This window comes from Letharia lupina (assembly GCF_014066315.1).
Source record: "Letharia lupina isolate WasteWater1 chromosome Unknown contig_27, whole genome shotgun sequence".
NCBI classification, from domain to species: Eukaryota; Fungi; Ascomycota; class Lecanoromycetes; order Lecanorales; family Parmeliaceae; genus Letharia; species Letharia lupina.
Genome location: NW_023502996.1, coordinates 216,996 through 237,642, shown reverse-complemented (window position 1 = coordinate 237,642; position 20,647 = coordinate 216,996). Strand labels below are relative to the sequence as shown.

Here is a 20,647-nt window from a genome sequence, read left to right as displayed (position 1 = left end):
AGTGTTATAATATTAGCCCCTTCGGCTATCGTATAATATATCGCGTATTATTAAGGCTAGTAATTACCAGCTATCATCAGCCACCTATTTTATATACATAAATATCCGTACATCTCATAAATTAATAATCAGTCTTTCAGTCACAATCATTCTATTTCTAACATGTCTGGTATCCTACTTTCAACATTATTCACTCCATCTAATGGCATGACACTCGGCCTCTCAATCAAATCACAATTCCTTCGCCACATCCATCCTTATGGCCTTTCAGGCCTTCACTGGAATAGCTATTGTTGGACCCTCGAATGATCACCTATCTCATGATCATAGTCCAGCAAGAAGGTCAATGGATACAGTTGAGGAGAGGATCGCTTCTTTTACCAATTGGCCTCATGGAGGTCGACTTCGTCCCATCTTCATGGCAGGTGCAGGCTTTTATCAGTTTCGCGTGGATACCGACGCGGTCTCGTGCTTCAACTGCAACGTGGTTATGGAAGGCTGGAACGAGCAGTCAGATCCAATCACTGAGCATCGAAGGGCAGCTCCAAATTGCAGTTGGAACAATGACACTTATATGACGACATGGGACGAAAGATTTCATTCCTTCCACACCTGGCCGCTAGACATAAAGCCCCTCCCTGCGGCAATGGCCTCTGCTGGGTTCTACCACAGCAATAAGAGCACAGACGCCGTCACCTGTTTCAGTTGCAAGCTGATTCTCAAGGATTGGAAGAAAGATGACGACCCCATAAAACATCACCTTCAGCAGTCCTCTATCTTCCGACCCTGCGCATGGATCTCTAAGGTTACGAATCAGCCAGCGCAGTACACACCTCCGACGCCTCCAGCAACCCCTCCAGTGTCTGCTCCTGCTAGCATTCCTCACAAATGCGAAGCCTGTAAGAAGACCTTTCCGTCTGGGAACTCATTCCGTAAACACCGTCGACAATCCCACAAGAATATTGGCAGGCGCATTGGAGTTCCTCTTAAACGGCCTGGAGTGGTGTTCTTGGGAAGATACAGGGTGTCAAAGGCGACCAAGCAGAGGATGAAACACGGGAGGCGGGGCAATACAGACCTCTTTATTTGAGAATGATGGGGTCCGGGTGGGATGGCATGGGCCAATGCAGTAAACTCTTAGTTTCCACCATCTGCGCTCGCAAACACAGTTTTGTGCACATCGATTTGAGGGATTGCAAGGAAGATACATACTGAAGCAGCAATGCACGATGCTTGGATTGGGAATTGATGATACCAGGCGCATTTGAACATGCCCCGTACGGATCTTATTATGGCCTACAGTGGTTTACCAGCCTTGCTTTGTACATACGGAGAGGTTTCAGTTGCGGGCAGCGATTCCAATCGAAAGATCTCAACACTCGTCAGCTTACGAAGATGCTTTTTGCTCAGGCAAGCTGTCGAAAAGAAGAGCATTTTCAAAAGATGAAGCCCTCTCGATCTCACATCAAACTTCGATGACAACCCGGAACATTACATCGTCCGTGATCGATATATTTCAGGAAAATTGTTGGACAGCGCAAGAAGTTCCTCGTTGATGTCGACTTTGTCAGAACTTTGAGGGTTCATATCGTTTGGACTGCCGCTATTCCTGGCACCTAGCATGTTTCTTCGCCAGCCCGCCCTAGGTATTCTAGGCTCCAACGCCGCACTATGACTGCCCCTTCATCAACCAATGCTTTCCGAGCTTCCTGCACTTTCTGACCAGCCTTGTCGATTGCGGATTGTCACTCCTCGCTTTCTGTGCCCTTGTTGGTGGATACTCTTGCTTTTAGGCATACGTAATCTCATGCCCATTGACTATTTCTCAGATATGTCACCGGCTTGCAATCACACTACCCTCAACCTTGAATCATCTACACATGCTGACGACGCAGGCTTCCATAGACCCACAAGTCAGCAGCGCGCGACAGGTGCTGGCAAGAGAAAGCAGGACACTGACGGGGAGTTCGGAGGAACTTTTCCCGCCCCGCTTGTGCTTCCCGGAGATGACCTTTCGTTCGATACGCGCTGCCCTCCGCAGAGTCTCCTCTCATGGGTACGTGAGAAGGAGCGCAACGAAGTGACGCCAGAACGGAATGTAGTCTATTTGGCTAGTTCTCCGGATATCAAGCCTGAAATAAATTTCATTCACGCATGGAGCAATCCGCAAATAAAAGGCGCTACCGGCAGGACAATCGTCTCCAATAAGTCGACGGACGTACCATCGCCAAATGCAAAGCACGTGCTAGAGTACTTGAAAGCATTCTATCACGGCATGAATGTCAAGCTATTGCCAGCAGGGCTGCTCCACTTCACCAGGTGGGACGACACAGATCCGAAATCATCCAAAGCACAAGCAAATTCGAACATTCCGAAATATATTGGCCTCACTACGTTAACGGAGACTATTGGTATCCGCACACGTCCATCAAAAGATGGAGTCTTCAAGGGCCAGCTCAACTTGGATGATCTCCTTGACACAGTTATAAGCATACTGCCAGATGATGGGTACGCCCTATTGATGCTCGTGGAGCACGATATTTTCGAGGACGAAGACGATGACTTTTGTTGCGGTAAGTCGAAGTCTCGGAGCGAAACCTTCCTAATCGAGTCCCTGGTTTTGAATCACAAGACATGTTTCGGAACAGTAGACGCGCTTCAACCCTCAGATCTGTCATACTCTGGGTATGTTGTCTCAAAGACGTCGTGCTGACTCCAAAATGTGCAGGGCGAGCCTATGGAGGCAGCAGAGTGGCTGTCATCTCCACAGCCAGATACAATCCGAGCCTGGACGACAGACAGGATGTAGAGAGAGAACATGCTTGGCCTGCATCTCATTGCGATGCGTACATGCGAGAATGCTGCGGAGCGCCCTCTAAGGTCAAGAAAGCAAAGCTTGATGCCTCATTTTCTCACCAGACACCACTCAACGCCGCCGTATCAGCTCATGCCTCTCTCCCAACTCCACAAACACCATCTCAACTCTCATCTCTCTGGCTCTCCCGCGTATGCCAAACTGCCAGTCACGAGCTAGGTCACTGCTTCGGCATGGACCATTGCGTCTACTACGCCTGTGTCATGCAAGCTACAGGCTCTCTTGCAGAAGATGTGCGGCAGCCTCCGTACCTTTGCCCTGTTGATTTGGCAAAAACGTTGAAAGCTACTGGGGCAAATGAAAGGCAGAGGTATGAAGCCTTGCTAACCATTTGTGGGGGGCTTGAGGATGGAGGCGCAGGATGGTTTAGAGCGTTCAAGGCTTGGATTGTAGGGAGGCTGCGCGAACTGAAGGACGGTGGTGAAGGCTTGGAGAAGAAGACTGCAGACCTATCTACAAAGCCTGCTTCAAAGAGCAAAGCTGGATCAAAAAAGGCGCCTATCGAGCTGTCTCCATAGTTGCGGAAGCGATACTCCTGGATCTTGAACGCTTCCGTGGTGAAGTGATGACATTGCGAAGAAGCCGTGTTCACATCGTCACCACCACCTCTACGCTATGAACTCTTGCTTCTAGTAACATTCTCTAGCTCACAAGTTTTCCGGTCTTCCAAAAGTCGACTGCCTAGAGGAGTGACGGCCTTCTATTCCAAAAGCTGACGAACACGTGATCAAACTGGAAATCGTTCTCCTGGGAGCCATGGAGTCCAGTAGCTTGTTCCCCAGGCTGCGGGCTCGATGTATCCCTAAGCGACCTGCAGATCTACCTATGCGCACGAACTTTTCAAAATTTTGCACGTCATATTTCGTGACACTCAACGCGCTGCTGTCAAATGGTTACAACATGAGCCTACACGACACTCTTGGTAGACAGAGAGAGCATCATCACATCTTTCAATTGGTCATTCACGCTAGCTAAGAATCTGTGCTCGTAGAGCGGTTGTGGTGGCATCATCGGAAAAATTATAATGCCTTCGTGTAAGCGTCATTTGCCCTCGCTATGACCTCGACACCGTGCGTTCACGAAGCAATACTTTGGAAGCGAGATCACGGGCGTTACTCCTCCGAACGCGTCTGATATCCTTGCAAAGACGACGACGCGTGCAAAGACGACGACGCGTGAGCTGACTCCTTTTATGTCTTCGCAACCTCAAGAAACCCAACACCCTTTTCAAACATCACGGTGGTTCTTGAATTCACTGCTAAGAATCTTTATAAGGCAGTGTAGTGCTGATGTCCTCGAAGCCAAGACCTTTCATCCAGGGTCTAGGGTAAGAATTCCTTCAACACAGTCTTCCGACTTTAGGCTAATGATACTTCATAGAGTTGACATGTCCAGCTTCCGAGCTATCAATCGGCCTTCGGAGAGCCCATCGAAGCCCCATTCAAGAAGGCGACCGTTATCTAATGTCGTGTCCCAACAATGTCACGAAACGGACGGAGGCATGGCTTCAGCTTTGAGTCCTGAGCAAGCACCCTGCGCAAAGCGAAAGCTGGACAGGGCTAAAAATCAGGTATCTCCAAAGGTCATGATTACAGCGGCACAACAACAACGAACGTCTCCCGAGACCCATCGTATGAAATCTCCCAAAGCGCGCCCCTGGGCTGCGGTGCTTCCAACCCACCAGCAGAGCCCGGGTCTGTCTAAAAACAAAGGCGATATCAGACAAGCAGTCGCAAAAGCCGAAAAAGCTATGCAAACCCCAAGCAAGAAAAAGGGAACTTCGAACGCTTCGACGTCAAGAGCCCGGAGGCAGCAGGCTTCAAGCGAAAAGAATCTTGTGCCCTCCATTGAGCATTCTGCGCGCAAGAGGATTACCAGGTCCACGCCAGATTGTGGCACCGATGGAGCAAAAGAAAGCGATTATATCCCTTCGCCAGCAGAACTGGCAGATGCAACCCCTAGCTCAGCATCAAGTACTTCGTCTCGAAGGAATCCTTGCGAGCATATATCTACGTGTCCGAATACTGGATCCAGTGCAATGTTGGGATCTACATCGGACTCATCACCGCTAAAATCACCACCATGGGCCAGCGACACGCTTGTCATCAAGAAAGAATCGACTCCAGCACCTCAAAGCTCGCCGAATCTCGAGACAGTAGTGACACCAATGCTCCCATCACCATCTATATGGAATTCAAAGCTTCGTCGAAAAAGATTTGAGGAGGCTGATTTTGTAGAACTGCCCAAGGAGGTGTTCGATTACAAAAAAACCAAAAAGGAGATGCGCCAGCAGTTGGCCGTAAAGAAACAAGTCATGATGGCAGGAAAGCGCAAGGAGAAAGGTAAAATAGCGGAGCGAAGATCACTCGCGGAGACCTATAAGCAGACACAGAAGACGGACAAGAGGAAGGCAGACAACGAGGGCAAGCACATGGAACCGCGCAAGCGACACAAATCATTGAAATCGCAGAAGCATGGTTTTCATGATTGTTCGACTCGTGATGACAGGAACACCGTTATTAAAGAAAGCGATTCGAGCAAGAAAATGAGTGCTCAAAAGCCGCCGACGGGCAAGAGCCTGAGACAGGGAGCACAAAGATACGGAGTGGTCGCTGTCAAGGCCGAGGACAGATCAGGTATCAATGATGTCCGTTGTCATGTAGACATCGAGGCCAGCGGGTGTTCATCAGAGGGCGCCACAATCCAGAAAGCGCAGCGTTCCTCCAGAGCGGGTGCTGAGGCACGCGATTTTCAACTGCATGAAGAGCAGTCTGGCCAGTCTGGCGGTCAAGCATCGAGAGATAATGGGCAACAGAAGAGACCTCCTAATGAAGGATGGCGCAAGCCTTATGAAAGGCGAGAGGTATCTGTGCCCGAGGTACTCAGAAGCTGTTCGTGTGCACTATTGCCCGAGTACTTTACGAGCAATCCAGGCTACGTGCCATGTCTAGCGACATGGCCGGGCGGCAAGCTCGACTTCTTCGAGCACGTGAAGCAAATCAGCTGCTGCCGCGGCTCAATCCACCCTCCTATGGTCATTGATGCATGCAAGAGGATGCTTAGGGAAGAGGGTTACCCATGTCGTGGAGACGAGCAGTCCCTCGAGTTGATATTTGGATTTGCTCATGAAGTCCTTTCCACTAATAACCGAGGTAGTGATCACTCAGGGCGAGCCCAGTCAAGTATTCCCCCTCCAGCATTCTATGGCTATGGAGAGAGCTATCGACCTCCCCTCAATGCCGCAGGCTCGTCACGTTCTGCGCAAACCACGAATAAGGAGTTGTGCTCCCTGGGCTTTCATCTCGGTCCAGAACGATCACTGCCACCCAAGGAGGCCCCCAACAAACCCACGCTACCGGAGAATCTGTGGGTGCATGAGAGAGTCAAAACCACTACGAATCCAACTAGCTCCTCATTTGACCAGCATCCAAGCTCTGCTATAGTCGACGACGCCAGCGGCTATCCCACCCAGCCAGACTCATTTCCGCCAGGCAAGCGGAGCGGAGCCGATATACCTAGTCATCACATCTTTGATAGTTCAATTAACGGAGAAGAAAATGTGGCATTAAGGAAAATCACCAAAGGTCTGCCAGGAGCATCTAGCGGACGTCCTGAGCCGCAGGCTTCTTTCCGTGCTCAGCGTGCTCGACATCAGTCAATGCCCGTCGAGTTGATACGCAGAAACAACGCTGCCAACGAACGTCATCCTTCGCCGCAACCTCCACGAAGACGACGTGACCACGCCCTTGAGGAAATCTCGAACAACGCCATTCTCCTGAACCTGGACAGGAAACTCGCCAGCTTCGAAAGAGTGCTACTGGAACGCCTTCCCGCGACAACACCCACACAGGCCGCCGCGGTGGCCCCGGCGACCGCTCCAACCGCAACCGCAAACGCAGCCGCTCAAGGCGGGGACGGAGCCGAAGGATCCCAAGTGAGGAAGAAGAAGAAAAGGCCGTCGCGCGCAGAGCGGCAGCTGACACGTCCGGTCTTGGACCGCCACGTGCCCGCGCACCTTCGGTTGCCGGACCAAGGCATCGTCGAAGTCGGACGCCTCGTCAATCATTACGAGAGGCACGCCAAAGCCCCCTACGCTTTCGGTTGGAGCGGCCGCTTGTACGCCGAGTACAAGCATCTCTTGACCCGGAGCGGTGACGGTGTGCCGGTCTGGACCGCCGATGAGATCAATCGGGTCAGGCAGTGAGGTTTGAGGGGTCTGGGGAAGGGTTTCCGGGTGTGGTTTGGCGAGATGGATGGGGCCGGTCGGTTGGTCGGATTGAATCGGTTTGGCATGCGTTCGGATCGCCGGTCAAGATTCTGCGTTCAATCGCTCATGGGTTAGTGCCCTCCGTCTCGGGTTGGCTCTGCGATCCGGTCATACTTCGTCATTTGGCAGGATCTGGGGTCAGAATGGGCAGTCGTCGAAGTAATAGAGCAATCTTCCATTGCATGCGTAGAGTATGCTCAATCAATACCCGTCGGTACTATACTTAGTTTCAGGGATTCTGTATGCACATAGGGGCTCATGGTGAGAGGAAGTCCGGTCCAGCTCAAAAGGCTCAAGTTTCATTATCCAGTTCTCGAATTGGCTATGTTGAGCACCAGTATATCAGTCGCGCCACCAGCCGTCAACTCGTCCATGACCGACGCTATGTTCTCCTTCGGCACCATGGAGCTGACGGCCACCCACTCCGGGTCCTCGAGAGCCGTGACGGTCGGCGCCCGCTTCCCGGGCGTGATCTTGGTGGCCGTCTCCAGGCCGCCGCGGGCGATGTTGTACTGGCAGAGGATGAACTTCTGCGCGGCTGGATAGGGTGAGCTTGGCGGTTTTGTGGGGGGGGAGGACTCACTGATGACGCCGCTGATGCGGGATGCGATCATGTCGACGAGCTTTTGATTCGAGGGGTGTTTCGATTTGATCAGTGTTGCTGTGCTCTCGACCACGGTGTCTATGGCTTTGAGGCCGGCTGCTTTCATCGTCTCGCCGGATTCTGGGTCGCGATCAGTAGACCTTTACGGGTACAAGGGAGTCTGTTCCTCACCGACGAGATCCACAATCCCGTCCGCGACGCCCAACGCGCAAGCGGCCTCCACACTCCCACCCACGAATTTGATCTTCGTCTTCAGCCTGCTCCTCACAGACGCATCTCCGTTCGTGACCCCGTTCTCGTACCCCTCCAGCCCCTCCAATTGCGCGAAGTATTTCTCCGTCAACCCCACAAAGCTCGTCACCACGTTCTTCCCCACCAGCTCCTCGGGCCTTTCCAGCTTCCCCTTCTCCGGCACCTGCACCTGCAACCTGCACCTTCCAAACCCCAGGTTCAGCACCTCTTCGACGCCCGTATCTTCCGTGGCCGGCACGAACGCTTCATGTTCGGCGACCTGGTCCCGGCCGGTGATGCCGAGGTCGACCCGGCCTTCGCCGACGAAGGTCGGGATGTCGGCGGCGGGGAGGAAGACGAGGGCGATGGGGTGATTCTTGACGAGGGCGATGTCGAGGCGGGTTTCGCGACGGAATTGTATGTCGGAGCCGGCGAGGAGGTCGAGGGTGGCTTGTTGGAGTCGTCCCTCTGGAGTGTAGGACGTGAGTGGGGAGTTCCGGGAGGGAGACGGAGATGCTCACTTTTGGGGACGGCGAAGAGGAGGCGGCCTTCTAGGCTTTGTTTGGAGTCAGCTTCGGTTCCATTTATGGGCCATAGGCAGGAGGGGAGGGAAATATGGACTTTCGTGAGTACTGACTGGTTGACAAGATCCATCGCTGCGCAAGTCCGGAGACTCTTCTTCTGCTGATGCTTAAGATCTCAGAACTGCAAAAGCTGTCCAAAAAGTCGGGTATGGATTCTCCTGTTGGTCACCAAGGACTTGTGATTGCTTGTCGTAGACTTTCAATCTTGGGCAGAGTAACGGGCATGTGGGCCGTTCTTGAGGCTTCAGTGGTCTGTGTGCTGCGTTGTTGCTGAGATGCTGGCTATGTTATTTTCCCCAGTATGTAGAAGACTCCTGATGTACTTAGTCAGTGACAACTCAGACCAATCACATATCCAAATGGCCGACTGGGAATACTTACATGCAGAGAAAAAGCTTTCTCCGGGTCTCTCGTTTGAGGCCTCGGAAATTCTCGCATTCACCCAGCCCTATCACAGGAGTAGCGTCTTGGCACCGATATAGCCGCATCCCACACAAACTTTCTCGAATTTCGGCGAAAGCGTTCACGACACAACCTTTTACATCCTCAACTAGATTCTGCTGCCACCATGGATTCCGGAAAAATCCCCGTCAAGCTCGTCAAGGTGACCAGGGTGCTGGGTCGCACAGGTACGCATCCCTCTCCTCCGGTCCCAGCTGCCACGCCCCACCGCCGCGCTGTTCCTTCCCGTACTCGTGGTCTCGGGGTGCTGATGGCATGTGGGCAGGTTCCCGAGGAGGCGTCACACAGGTCCGCGTCGAATTCATGGACGATACCACCCGCTCCATCATCCGCAACGTCAAGGGGGCCGGTACGCTTCCACCATCCTCCCCATTGCGCTCGTGATGAGCTTGGCGGGTGAGTGCTGACAGGTGGGGTGTCTACAGTGCGCGAAGATGATATCCTGTGCCTGCTTGAGTCGGAGAGAGAAGCTAGGAGGTTGAGATGATGGGGTGGTGGATGGGAGGATTGGGAATGTTGGTGGGGCTGTCTGTGGAGGAGAGATGGCTACGGTTGCGTGAATGAGATCGGAGGCGTCGGCTGTAGCTTTGATTCTTGTGGCTAGCTGAGAGCTGAATACATGATATGCCTTTGAAAGAGCCTTCGCGAATGCTATGTGAACTGGTATAATGCTGGTGAACAATCCTTGCTGCAGCTCCTTTACTTGGTAATGATATAGATGTGTGATAATGCCGGTCAAAGCCTCCCTCTTTCTCGCCCTTCCTGCAGATGATGCACAGATATCGTATGTTGCCAATGGAAAACCCTTGCACCAACTCTCCGCGAACGCTGAGCGACTGTGATCTGAGACGAGCAAGGACTCCAAGCTGCCGAGGGTCTCAATCGAGGGGGATTGGGTTCTCGTTGTCATCGACGTAGTAATTCACCCTCTTCTGCCAGAAGTCCACCGGATTGTACATGGTCCGCTTCCCCTTCATTTCATAAAGCGTAAGCACCAATCCCTGCAAGAATCTCGGATGGTAAGAGCCATTATTTGCGAGCGCGTTCGAAAGATTGCATTCTGTAGCAAAGAGGTCGAGAAGGAGTCTTCGAAGCCGGAATACCTTTCCAGGGTATCTCCACAGTGTATTGACCGCGCCCTGCGCGGGAAATAGTCCTCCATCCCTTCTCTTCTTGATAACCGTGTCCACGCAAGTGTTTTGTAAACCGGGTATCATCGTCCGTTCGGCGAAAGAGTAGGTCTGGATGATGACTTCCCAAGGTAGAGTCTTGTAGTTCTCTGATTCTAAAATGATGGTTTTGGAATAGAGCCATGTTGTAAAACGGCGAAAGACGTCTGGATCTTCGTTCTTCATGACAATACTTCGGGCAGCGATGCCGCCCTCCGTTGTCTCGCTAATAGAGAGCTTCTCTTTGAAGAACGACGACGTACGCCAGAGAAGTCCACGATGAATGCCAAAACTAGTGAGACTCTCGCCAATCTTGAAGTCGATGATGGTATCGTAGATTGAGCTGTAGCGCAAGTGCCTCGTCAGTCTTTGCAGTAAGCGTAGGCAGGGGAAGGACTCACTCTGACACCTTGCCCACCGACTTCGCCAACTTAGGCTCGGTCGGAGCACTCGTTTCTGTCTTTATACGCTTGCTGCTGTTCGGCGGTGGACTCGCTGGAGTTGTCGAGGCTGTCCTCTTTCGTTTCCGAGATGATGCAGAAGAGGCGCCAGTCCCTGCAGTGGATGTTGAGGTCGTAGACTTCCTCCTATGAGAGGGCGAAGTTTGCGGCATGGTTTGAGCCTGCGGATAGATCTCGGTCAGATTAGATTACAATGGGTGTGCAGTAAGATAAGTGTACCTCGTGAGATGTAGACTTGAGTCTCACGCTGGCGTCCAACCGATTAGGATATAGCGGCAATGCCCGGCATGTAGGTGATGATTGCTTGATGCTTGGTGCTTGGTGCTTGGTGCTTGGTGCTTGGTGCTTGGTGCTTGGTGCTTGGTGCTTGGTGCTTATTGCGAGGTTTACGATTGAAGGCCGAAGAGGGAGAAGATCGTTGAGTGAGAGAAGTTGCTGCTGGGTAGATTGAGTTGGTGGACTTCTGCACAGGTAGAAATGGTGCTGATGAATCAAAATGCCACGGGCATTGTATGGAAATTGTGGAGATGTACTACTCACTGCATCAATTGGATCTAATCATGACGGGAGGAAAGGAATAATGAAAAGTGTGAGATGGTGACGCGTGGGATCGTTCATAGAGAGAAAACGCGCCAAAATCTCGTGGCCTGAGCGCTTGGCTTCATATCACAGCATCTTGTATTCACTTTCTGTATTCCATTCATTCTCCCTCGACGTGTCTAAAATAGGTTGGGTTTTGCAATCAGGTCAGGCAGATCTTCTACTTTGGCCTCACCCTGCAGGATTACTACGACATAAGGTTAGCAGAGGTACCTCTCAAACCTTCGAATGGACTTGACTCACGATAGGTGCTAGTAAGCAAAGGAAACTCGCCCTCCTTCCCCCTCGCCTTCAGAAACCCATGAACATCCTTCGCCGTACTCGTTCCCTGCAACATTTGCCCGTTCAATTCCTCCTTCTCCACCTCGGCAATACTCATGTGCCTTTGAACGCTCATCTTCGCACATCTGAAGTTTCTTCCCCCAGAACAACTCGTAATCAGATCGGCTACACCTGCACTCTCCTCGGTGAATGTGGCGGTGCGAACTGAGTTCTCGAAGAACATCTTTCCAAATTTGCGCATTTCAAGGAGCCCCACGCGCATGATGGCGGCTTTAGCGTTGTCGCCCCAGCCGAGACCGGCGACGAAGCCGGCGGCGAGGGCCACAATGTTCTTCAAGGCACCGCCGAGGGAGACGCCTGCTACGTCTGATACCACATGGACGTGAAAGTATGGTCGATGGAAGAGTGTGTGCATGAGCTCGTGGTCAAGCGGTGGGAGATCCGCCGGTTGAGCTGTTAATCGGACCCTGGATGTCAGTCCCTTGGAATCTTTATGCTCCGTGATCTGCGTTAGGTCCAGCTGAGAAGCTTGAGGTGTTCTTCCCTCCTTAGGCGTAGGGTTTCGAGAGTCCATTGGCGGAGGATCGTAGGCGATAGTGGTCTCGCAGAACTTTTCCTGAGCGACTTCGTTGGCAATGTTCGCACCTGACAGTGCACCGACATATATCCCTAGCTTTTCACCAATTGATTCAGAGAAAAGGCTTATATCTTCTTCGGACACCTCGACACCTTTGATGCAAGATATTCCTCGAGCGTAGGGTAGGATGGATTCTTTCATTTGGTCGCAGAGACCACTGATGAATTGGTGAGGAAGGTTGAAAATGAGTATCGTAGAGTCTTTGACGGATTCTTGCAGTGAGGGGTTGGCGATGATGTTGGAGGGAAGGGAAACGTCGGGCAGGTATTTGACGTTCTCGTGGAAGTGGTTGATCAGCCTCGTGAGCTTGTGCTTCTCCGTCGAGAATTTCGAAGATGTCTCGTAGTGTTTTGAGCCCTTGGGAATTTGGTATTCCTCCTCGAAAACCCACATTTGCACATCTTTCTGGAATAAGTCAGGGTGCGCTGCTGTATTCTCTGCCACTATCTTTGCTATAGCTGAACCCCTTCATAAGCCATTAGCTTCGCTGGAGGCACTGAATGGGCAGAAGGTCACCAGTTGCCGGACCCCACCACGGTCACTTTGTGCTTCTGCTCATGAGAGCCCAGAGTAGCCATAGCTCTTGCGCCTGACGAGCTCGATTTTGCGAGCAGCTGTTTTGGTGGCAGTGGACTGCGCAGAGAAGCGGAGATGTTGGCGAGACGTCGCAGAGCTGCTCCTCTAGAAGTCGCTATATTGGCGATGACCGAAGCAAAGTTGGAGATTCGTGAGATGAAAGTGGGGTCATTTATGGCGCAGCGTCGAGCAAGTACTGGTAATGTAATTTGAGTGGGAAAGACGTCAACGGCAGGATTGAGGAAAAGCAACTCAGCCATTGATAAGGCTGGCTAATCTTTCCCATCTTTTATATGGAAATTTACCATCACAATTACATTTGTACCGCAATGTTCTTTTTTGGCTACGGAAAGGCGGCTTTCACTGCATGATCGCTGTCATTCATAGCTAGCTATTGATGGAAAAGCATGACTAGATCTTCATCATCCATTGAACTGTCTGCCTATCTATACGAATGCCATAGGCGAACCTTCGGATAGACTCGAGCTTGTAGCACCCATCTTCGTAACGCTTTAGATTTAGGAAGTCTGGGCGTCTGTGGGGCTAGGCCCCGGACTTTACTCCACCAATTAGCACAACATTATTGAGCTGCATTAAATTCTGACATGAAACCAGTCTTGTTCTTTGAAGCCGACAAGCATCCTGGAGACGGTGAAAGCTATAAATAGAGTCAGTCTAAGAAGCCATTGCGGTCCCTGTCCTAACAAAATTGAAGTTAACATTGATCTCGAGCGATTGTCTTTGTCGAAGCAAGACATGATATCTAGCTGGGCTGGGACCGTGCTTATTGTCATCAGGTCTCGAGCGACAAAAGTGTCGTCCTCATTAGCAACGACATATATATCCGGCCTACATGTTGGCCAAGGTGACTGGCGGGACAGCGCCGAAGGCGAGAGCCCCAAGAAAGTCAGAGCCCTGTTAAGAGATGTGTAGACGAGAGACTAGTAAAGCTCAGTCACCCGCAGCGGATGCAGTAAGTCGAGCTGCCTCTGAATTCAACCTCGCAGCTTCTTGCATGAGTCTCGCTGCTTGCTGCATCAGCTTAGCAGCCTCTAGTCTGGCTTCTTGTGGAGTCTTTGTAGTGTGTGAATTTTGGGTAGCGGTAAGTTGATTCGGCGTCTGTTGAGGCGCAACGGCCTGTTGTACTGGTACTGGTGCCTCCCCAGAGTTCAATCGTTCGATCCTGCTCGCAAGGATGGGATCTATGGGAAGACCGTTCTGCCGGCTTGGGGTGAATATGTTATTTGGCAATTGCTGAGGATGCCCAAGCGAGAAACCCGATGCGTTGTTGTTCGAGGGATTGTGGTTCGCATAGTCCATGAGATCAGAATGCCCTCCATCATCAGGGTCGTAATCCAGTCCTCCGTCTGCATACGCTCCATCATCATGATCCTCGTGGCCATTGCTATGGTGAGCAATCGAGTTCTGTGTAAAAGACATTGGCCCAGGAGCGGATTCTCGAAGTTGCGGACAATGTCTTCGTGTGTGGCCAAGCTGGTGACAATGTCGACATGGTCCTTTGACTCTGTCTGTCAAAGCCGACTTCACTTTCTGTGCCTGCCGAAGTGGTATCTTTTGTCCGTATTTCTGCGCGACCGCATCAATGATCTCCTGGATGTTGGTGTCCAAGGTTACGAGCATGAGCTTTGGTACTGCCTCCAACAAAAATTTCAGCTTGCCAGTCTCAGCCCTTTTAATATCTTGATGCGGTTTTCCGAGATCAGCATCTGCCCGGAATGGCTCGCAGGTATGGTTATCATCGCATGTAGTAACCTTGGCATCTCCCCGTTTCACGCTGTAATTTGCTCGTACGCGGAAAGGGCAGTCTGGGCTTGAGCGACATCCCGCGCGAACTCGGTGGCTATCGCTGTCGAGGATATGCGGAGTCCAATTGCGCTCGATAGCCCAGTCGCGGAGTGCATTTTTAAAATCCAACAAGGTGGGGAAAATTTGGCCCTGAACGATTGGAGGCATAGCTTTCCGCCAACGCGAAAGTTGTAGTTCGGGCCCCGCGCGATGAGAAACGACTGGCATGGGAGGTCAGTGGGAAAGAAGGCATTGGGGGATGTGCATGGTCCCCCATACCTGCTTTTCCCCCCTCAAATTCCAGCGTGCGGACCCAGCTCGTTGCACTGCTGGCCTCCAGAAACCTGAACGGTCTCAGAAGGTTCACAATCGTTTCGAGGGAAGTCGGCGTTGTGGGATAGCAGGAAAGTCGCTTATGAGTGGCAGGCAAAGTTATGCCAAGCCAATAGAAATGTGCCTCGGCCCACCGTATAAATGCTGTATAAAGTTTAGTACAAATGTATAAAAGTTATGTACTTTTTAATGCCTCGCACCGCATAAAATACCGAGTCGTGAGCTTTTTCTGCCTCGCGTGCTGTTAACGCATGCCTTATGACCGTGTATTCGTTGCGTTTCTAGACAAATGTTGACTCCGAAATGGCGAACAGCCAGCCTAGTGACAACGATTTTCCAACCTGCAGCCGAGCAGCAATGGACAAGTATAGTGACTGCCGTCTCCGCAGTCGTTGGACTGCTAACATTTGCGGCTATTATATTGGATGAATTCACAACTACGTGCAATTGCTCGGAGCGATGTGATATTACAGGCCTCTAGAGCATTACAGCATGTAATTCGTGAAATGCGCTTAGTAATCCAAATGTAGGCCTTCTGATTGGCCAAATTCATAGTCTTGGCAATATCTTGCGGAGAAAATTCTTCAAAACCTATCATTTCTTCATCAATTGACCTCCCACCAAGCTTGGAAGCTCCCATAGCTCCCATGGCTCCTGCACGTACCTCGGATCTGTATAGCCTTATTTCTTGACTCGCAAGAGTACCCTCAGTAGGACTAGATTACACGGAAATGGTACCTCTCAACAGGTGGATTATAGGCCAAATTTTAAGTACCTACTAGTGCCCTACTAGCGTGACCGTCAGACCAATTGCTTTGCAGTAATTTCACGTGTAATTAGTAATTACTTACTGCAAGGCTTTTGGTCACATCGCCAATTGCTCCACGGGACAGTCGGTCTACTATAGACCAGCACCACTCTAGCCCCAGGCGATATCACCAATGTGTTGGCAAATGTAAATTAGTTAGATTTGCCAAATCCTCTAATACGACTTTATTGAGGCCGAGCACGGGCGACTAATAGAATGAGGTTATATTGACAAGCTTTATCAACCGAGGCTCGAATGAGGGCGATGCCTTCATCATCTTCAATGAGTACGGGAGTGTTTGGTCCTAGTAAGTAATCTTGCCTTCTTATCATCCATTTGAAAGCGAAGTTCGGTCGTGAAGCATTCCCTCGATCCTTCGACTCGTTGCAACATTCCTAGATGGATTCCCGTGTAACAAGCACTTACCTCCAATCCTTTCAGTGACCTGGATCAAAAACACCAGTTCACACAAAACGAACGTATAGCAAGCCCACAAGACGTGCGCGTTGTTTGAGTCGAAGTGGGTGTGCGCAGAGTGATAAATTTTCCTCTTGCCTTAAAGACGCGCGAGCCCCAGGCGCAGTGCATGGCAAGATGTTCACCACCGTGCTTGGTATCTTTGAACATTTTGTATCGAAGTGAAATGGCAGGTCGTTGGACTTTGACGGATATAGAAAGAGCCGAGGGTGTCAGGGAATGAACCGTGTATCGAATAATGATATTAGTGGTGTCATATGAATGGAATATTAACTATGAAGGTTGCTAAGTAACATGTGTGTCGAAGTCATCAGAGTGCCAAGCCGCCAGAGCTAGCCCGAATGGAGCCTAGCGCAAGTCTGGAGAAGGAATGCCGGTTGAAACCATGACATTACCCCCCCCCTCAAATGGCCATGTCCCTATGGTCCAAATCATGGCGACGGCGAGGCGGCAACAGCGAGACGATCGTCATGATCCATGGTGCACTGGCCTTTATGGCCTGAAGCATATTGCTATGAACTTTTTCTCGTAGACACTCTCAGTGTCCGACCGTGGCATTGAGCCAAATCTCATGTAGCAGGCCTGCGGACGCAGGCAACAGGGGTATCAATGTGGGGCAATAGCCCGGGAAGGTGCTTGAAGTAATGGTGTGGGGTGCTGAGAGGTGGTGTGGTGGATTCGTGGTTTTGGCGCATTGCCGAAGTGGGGATTGGTCTTCGTAGTGCAGCGATCTTGTGACTTTCGCTGTAGTCCAATGGCGCAATGGTAGCTGAAAATCGAGCATAGAACTCGTTAAATGCCTCCTTCTTTTTCATAGTAAACGCCGGGTCATGGAGTAGGGCGTCATTCTTTGCCAGCTTATCGTAATCACCAAACATGCCATGAAGCTCTGAAATCATCTCTTTTGTGGTGTTGTCGACATGCTCAGTGAAGAGATCGTACGTTTGCTGCCATTGTAGCAGGCTCACTGTGTGTGTTGTCGACATGCTCAGTAAAGAGGTCGAATCGTAATCGTGTTGAGATTCTGAATAGTAGTGTTGAGGCCACGAATCTGGGCCTGGTAATACTGAATCGTCAATGACGATTCAGGACGGGTTTCTTCTTGATCCGAGTCCATAACGGATTAGATAGAGATCTCTCCACTGATGCAGGCAGGTAACAGGTAAGGCAAGCGAGAGATAGTCGAAATATCTCCCCGCAGAGATAGGGTAGGCAGGCAGGCAGGGAATCGTCCGAATATCTCCTCCACAACAAGGCGATTGAGTAGTCGATATTCGAGAGATCCCCGCAGAGGCAGGGTAGGCAGGCAGGCAGGCAGGTAGGCAGGCAGGGAATCGTCCGGATATCTCCTCCACAACAAGGCGATTGAGTAGTCGATATTCGAGAGATCTCCGCAGGGTAGGGTAGGCAGGTAGGCAGGCAGGTAGGGAATCGTCCGGATATCTCCTCCACAACAAGGCGATTGAGTAGTCGATATTCGAGAGATCTCCGCAGGGCAGGGCAGGCAGGCAGGCAGGGAATCGTCCGGATATCTCCTCCACAACAAGGCGATTGAGTAGTCGATATTCGAGAGATCTCCGCAGGGCAGGGTAGGTAGGCAGGCAGGAGCAGGCAGGCAACAATAGCTTAGCTCACGGCTATGTTGGATAGTTAATATTATGTCAGGGAATGAACCGTGTATCGAATAATGATATTAGTGGTGTCATATGAATGGAATATTAACTATGAAGGTTGCTAAGTAACATGTGTGCCGAAGTCATCAGAGTGCCAAGCCGCCAAGGAGCTAGCCCGAATGGAGCCTAGCGCAAGTCTGGAGAAGGAATGCCGGTTGAAACCATGACAGAGGGACTGCAAGCGCCAGGTTACCTGAACCAATAGAGAATGACAAGTTCGGATGTTATTGGAGATCAAGACTAAGCTTCACGTTCGAGTTTGTTTGCTCCATTAGCTGTAAGAAGCTGTGGTGTCTTAATCTGATGGCTGTATTTGACCCTGTGCCAAGATTTTGCATAAGCCTCTCGAGTACTCTCTTTTTCAGGAAGAGTATTGATTGCAGAAAATTGGTGAGAATGATTCCTATGAAAGACTATAGCCGAACATGATACTGCGAGTTATTGGCAGAGCTTTTGCTACTTATCAGTGTGGTATCCGTTTAACGACATTCTGTTGTATTCGCTATCAACGACATGATAGCAAAGCTCGAAAAGTAGGAATCCACATCTCAGTGGGACTCTCCAAGATGCTTGGTAACCACCCAAGCTTGAGTACTCGAACAAGGCCCAACCAAGCTTGCTGTATGAGTCCAAGGAAGGCTAGTCCCCGTTTCCGTGCAGTCACAGGTAGTAATTGGAATTCCACCAGCGTACCCAGGCCGCCACGAAGTCCTAATTGTAGAGAGGCGTTAGCGTATGTAATCAGCGACGAAGTGACGAATAACACTCACGACGAAGTACACGTCCCCGTGACAGGAGCCATATACGCATATCCCAGACAGGGATTCTGGGAATACGTGCTTGAAGAGTAGAGGCTTGCGAAAGCATCGCAGCTACAGTACTTTGCAGTACTCGTACTTTGACCAAAAAGAATGGTGGAACTTGCAGTACTCGTACTTTGACCAACAGGAATGGTGGAAGGAGAAACTTCGCAGATGGGACCACCACAGTATCCAGGTCCACCAAAACCGCTTTGCGAGATCTGGAGTGAAGAAGTGGGGACAGGGCCCCAGGTAGTGACGCAGTTGCAGCCGTTGAAGGCGACCTCGTCGTTTTCGAAGCCGTTGATAGAACTGCTAGCCGTTAGGTATTGCTCATCGTCCATTTCAGGTCCAAGTAGGATATTGGCATGATTGTGTCGCAAAGGAAAGATGGGGGTGGATAGCAGACATACACCGAGAAAACGCAATTGCTTGCGGTCAGAGAGGGTCCACAGGTCTGTAATGGACTCAGGGTAGTATATAACTGGCCGTTGCTGAAGCAGCTGCTTGTGCCCCTGGAAAGATAATGGTCAGCCCATCGCAGGAATCCTTCATGGAGAAGCTACACACGTAATCATCCATCCAACCGGCTGCGTCGACGAAGGTCGATTCGTCGTTGAGGACGGTAGTATAGTTGGGGTAGGAACACAAGTAGATCCCGTCTTCGAGGACGTCGTAACGGGCGATCCAGCATCCGTGGAAGGACAACCTCCTGCCTCTGTTGTTGCGTAGGTGGCTGTCTCGTAGACATCTTCTGACATTTGGATGCTTTGGGAGACTCCGGCGACTGCAAGGCTTGAGCACAGACAGTATGTTTCTGGGCAGATTTCGGCGTTGGAGCTGGTTGAGGAAGAATAATTAGTTGATAGTCTCTGGAATGGAGGGCGGAAACCTACGTTTTTGCGCAGGTGAATATAGGTACATCTCCTTGGCGGTTTCCTATCCGTCCTGCCGAGACAAGTACCATGAAACCTGCAGCGATTGTCAAGAACTGGAAGACTGGCATCCTTGACGCTGATAATACGGAAAAGCTGACACGACGGATGGTGAGAAAAGGATTGAGTGTGGTAGTTGTTTATCATCGAAGATTGAAACATCGGCGTTTCGTTGTGACCTTGTGAAGTAGTTCACTATTCCGATCCCCGCTCGTATTGCTCTTCAATTCCGGTTGCTTTTCACTAAAGAGAAATGGTGAAACATAGATGGAAAGAACGGTACGTTGGAGACAGGCAGATGCAACACGAGGCGGTTGAATGCGCTAAAAGACATTTTGGCAGATGGGGGCAACGAGGAAGATGCAAGCGATGGAAATTCTACAATCAAGTCAAGGTAAGTTCTCAATAAACAAGCTCTTTGTTTCAAGATGCGAGAAAGAGTGAAGACGGTACTTAATAATAACACTTCATAATGGCTGTGACAGATGCAAGTCAGATAGCTACCTAGTAGTGCACCACTCAACGACGACGCTGGTTCAAATCCATCGCATAAATATCAGTAGCAAGTTTGGCAGTCATTGTTAGCACAGCCTAGACAGCCGCTATCAACTTCCCAACACTTCGTATACCGTATACGTAAGATGCAATCATGTAGAAAGCGGTACCTACGGCTTCCTCCTGGTTCCTACCTTAAGTTACGAGTACAAGTACCCTGCGACCTCCCGTACTCTAGGGTTTCCCTACAAGTATGAGGTATCAAAAAGCCTCCCCACAGTCTAAGGCTTGCTTATACGGCATTACTATTTGGATAATGTCGACGAAGAGTACATGATCTATTCGGTCTAAAGAGTAAGTATTCAACACCAAGCTTGGGTGTCGCTTCACCCCTACCGCCTGGGGGCACCAGGGGGAACGTTTCTTAACTTCCATTAAAGCTTGTCTTGCCAAGCATTCTCAGCCCTATGTCTACTTTAGCAAAAGTTGAGATGAGAGGAATGCAGTCTTCTTTCTCCAGGCGCTCTTTCCCAATGGTCAATGACTTGCATTTAGTCGTTGCCGCTTCCAAT

At 50.7% G+C, this 20,647-nt stretch overlaps 10 protein-coding genes across 10 annotated transcripts; 4 read left to right on the top strand and 6 right to left on the bottom strand.

Moving 5' to 3' along the window:
- Window positions 1-259: 259 nt before the first annotated feature.
- HO133_006860 (uncharacterized protein) lies at window positions 260-1,090 on the top strand (the record flags this gene model as incomplete). Its single annotated transcript, XM_037297756.1, has 1 exon — window positions 260-1,090. One exon carries the CDS (start codon window positions 260-262, stop codon window positions 1,088-1,090), a length of 831 nt encoding a protein of 276 aa, XP_037146957.1.
- Window positions 1,091-1,807: 717 nt separating this feature from the next.
- Window positions 1,808-3,393, top strand: HO133_006859 (uncharacterized protein; the record flags this gene model as incomplete). The annotated part of the gene is made up of 2 exons (XM_037297755.1): window positions 1,808-2,573; window positions 2,729-3,393. 2 exons carry the CDS (start codon window positions 1,808-1,810, stop codon window positions 3,391-3,393), a joined length of 1,431 nt encoding a protein of 476 aa, XP_037146956.1.
- A 771-nt stretch (window positions 3,394-4,164) lies between these two features.
- HO133_006858 (uncharacterized protein) lies at window positions 4,165-7,079 on the top strand (the record flags this gene model as incomplete). The annotated part of the gene is made up of 2 exons (XM_037297754.1): window positions 4,165-4,202; window positions 4,256-7,079. 2 exons carry the CDS (start codon window positions 4,165-4,167, stop codon window positions 7,077-7,079), a joined length of 2,862 nt encoding a protein of 953 aa, XP_037146955.1.
- Window positions 7,080-7,444: 365 nt separating this feature from the next.
- Window positions 7,445-8,631, bottom strand: HO133_006857 (uncharacterized protein; the record flags this gene model as incomplete). The annotated part of the gene is made up of 5 exons (XM_037297753.1): window positions 7,445-7,680; window positions 7,726-7,866; window positions 7,918-8,445; window positions 8,499-8,533; window positions 8,615-8,631. 5 exons carry the CDS (start codon window positions 8,629-8,631, stop codon window positions 7,445-7,447), a joined length of 957 nt encoding a protein of 318 aa, XP_037146954.1.
- Window positions 8,632-9,129: 498 nt separating this feature from the next.
- Window positions 9,130-9,510, top strand: HO133_006856 (uncharacterized protein; the record flags this gene model as incomplete). Its single annotated transcript, XM_037297752.1, has 3 exons — window positions 9,130-9,190; window positions 9,289-9,372; window positions 9,449-9,510. The coding sequence occupies 3 exons, from the start codon at window positions 9,130-9,132 to the stop codon at window positions 9,508-9,510; spliced, it is 207 nt and encodes a 68-aa protein (XP_037146953.1).
- Window positions 9,511-9,901: 391 nt separating this feature from the next.
- On the bottom strand, window positions 9,902-10,805 carry HO133_006855 (uncharacterized protein; the record flags this gene model as incomplete). Its single annotated transcript, XM_037297751.1, has 2 exons — window positions 9,902-10,535; window positions 10,594-10,805. 2 exons carry the CDS (start codon window positions 10,803-10,805, stop codon window positions 9,902-9,904), a joined length of 846 nt encoding a protein of 281 aa, XP_037146952.1.
- A 567-nt stretch (window positions 10,806-11,372) lies between these two features.
- Window positions 11,373-13,008, bottom strand: HO133_006854 (uncharacterized protein; the record flags this gene model as incomplete). The annotated part of the gene is made up of 3 exons (XM_037297750.1): window positions 11,373-11,440; window positions 11,497-12,638; window positions 12,689-13,008. The coding sequence occupies 3 exons, from the start codon at window positions 13,006-13,008 to the stop codon at window positions 11,373-11,375; spliced, it is 1,530 nt and encodes a 509-aa protein (XP_037146951.1).
- Window positions 13,009-13,699: 691 nt separating this feature from the next.
- Window positions 13,700-14,782, bottom strand: HO133_006853 (uncharacterized protein; the record flags this gene model as incomplete). Its single annotated transcript, XM_037297749.1, has 1 exon — window positions 13,700-14,782. The coding sequence occupies one exon, from the start codon at window positions 14,780-14,782 to the stop codon at window positions 13,700-13,702; it is 1,083 nt and encodes a 360-aa protein (XP_037146950.1).
- A 1,959-nt stretch (window positions 14,783-16,741) lies between these two features.
- On the bottom strand, window positions 16,742-17,158 carry HO133_006852 (uncharacterized protein; the record flags this gene model as incomplete). Its single annotated transcript, XM_037297748.1, has 1 exon — window positions 16,742-17,158. One exon carries the CDS (start codon window positions 17,156-17,158, stop codon window positions 16,742-16,744), a length of 417 nt encoding a protein of 138 aa, XP_037146949.1.
- Window positions 17,159-18,085: 927 nt separating this feature from the next.
- On the bottom strand, window positions 18,086-19,651 carry HO133_006851 (uncharacterized protein; the record flags this gene model as incomplete). Its single annotated transcript, XM_037297747.1, has 5 exons — window positions 18,086-18,164; window positions 18,391-18,556; window positions 18,776-19,160; window positions 19,216-19,396; window positions 19,542-19,651. The coding sequence occupies 5 exons, from the start codon at window positions 19,649-19,651 to the stop codon at window positions 18,086-18,088; spliced, it is 921 nt and encodes a 306-aa protein (XP_037146948.1).
- Between the last annotated feature and the right edge of the window lie 996 nt (window positions 19,652-20,647).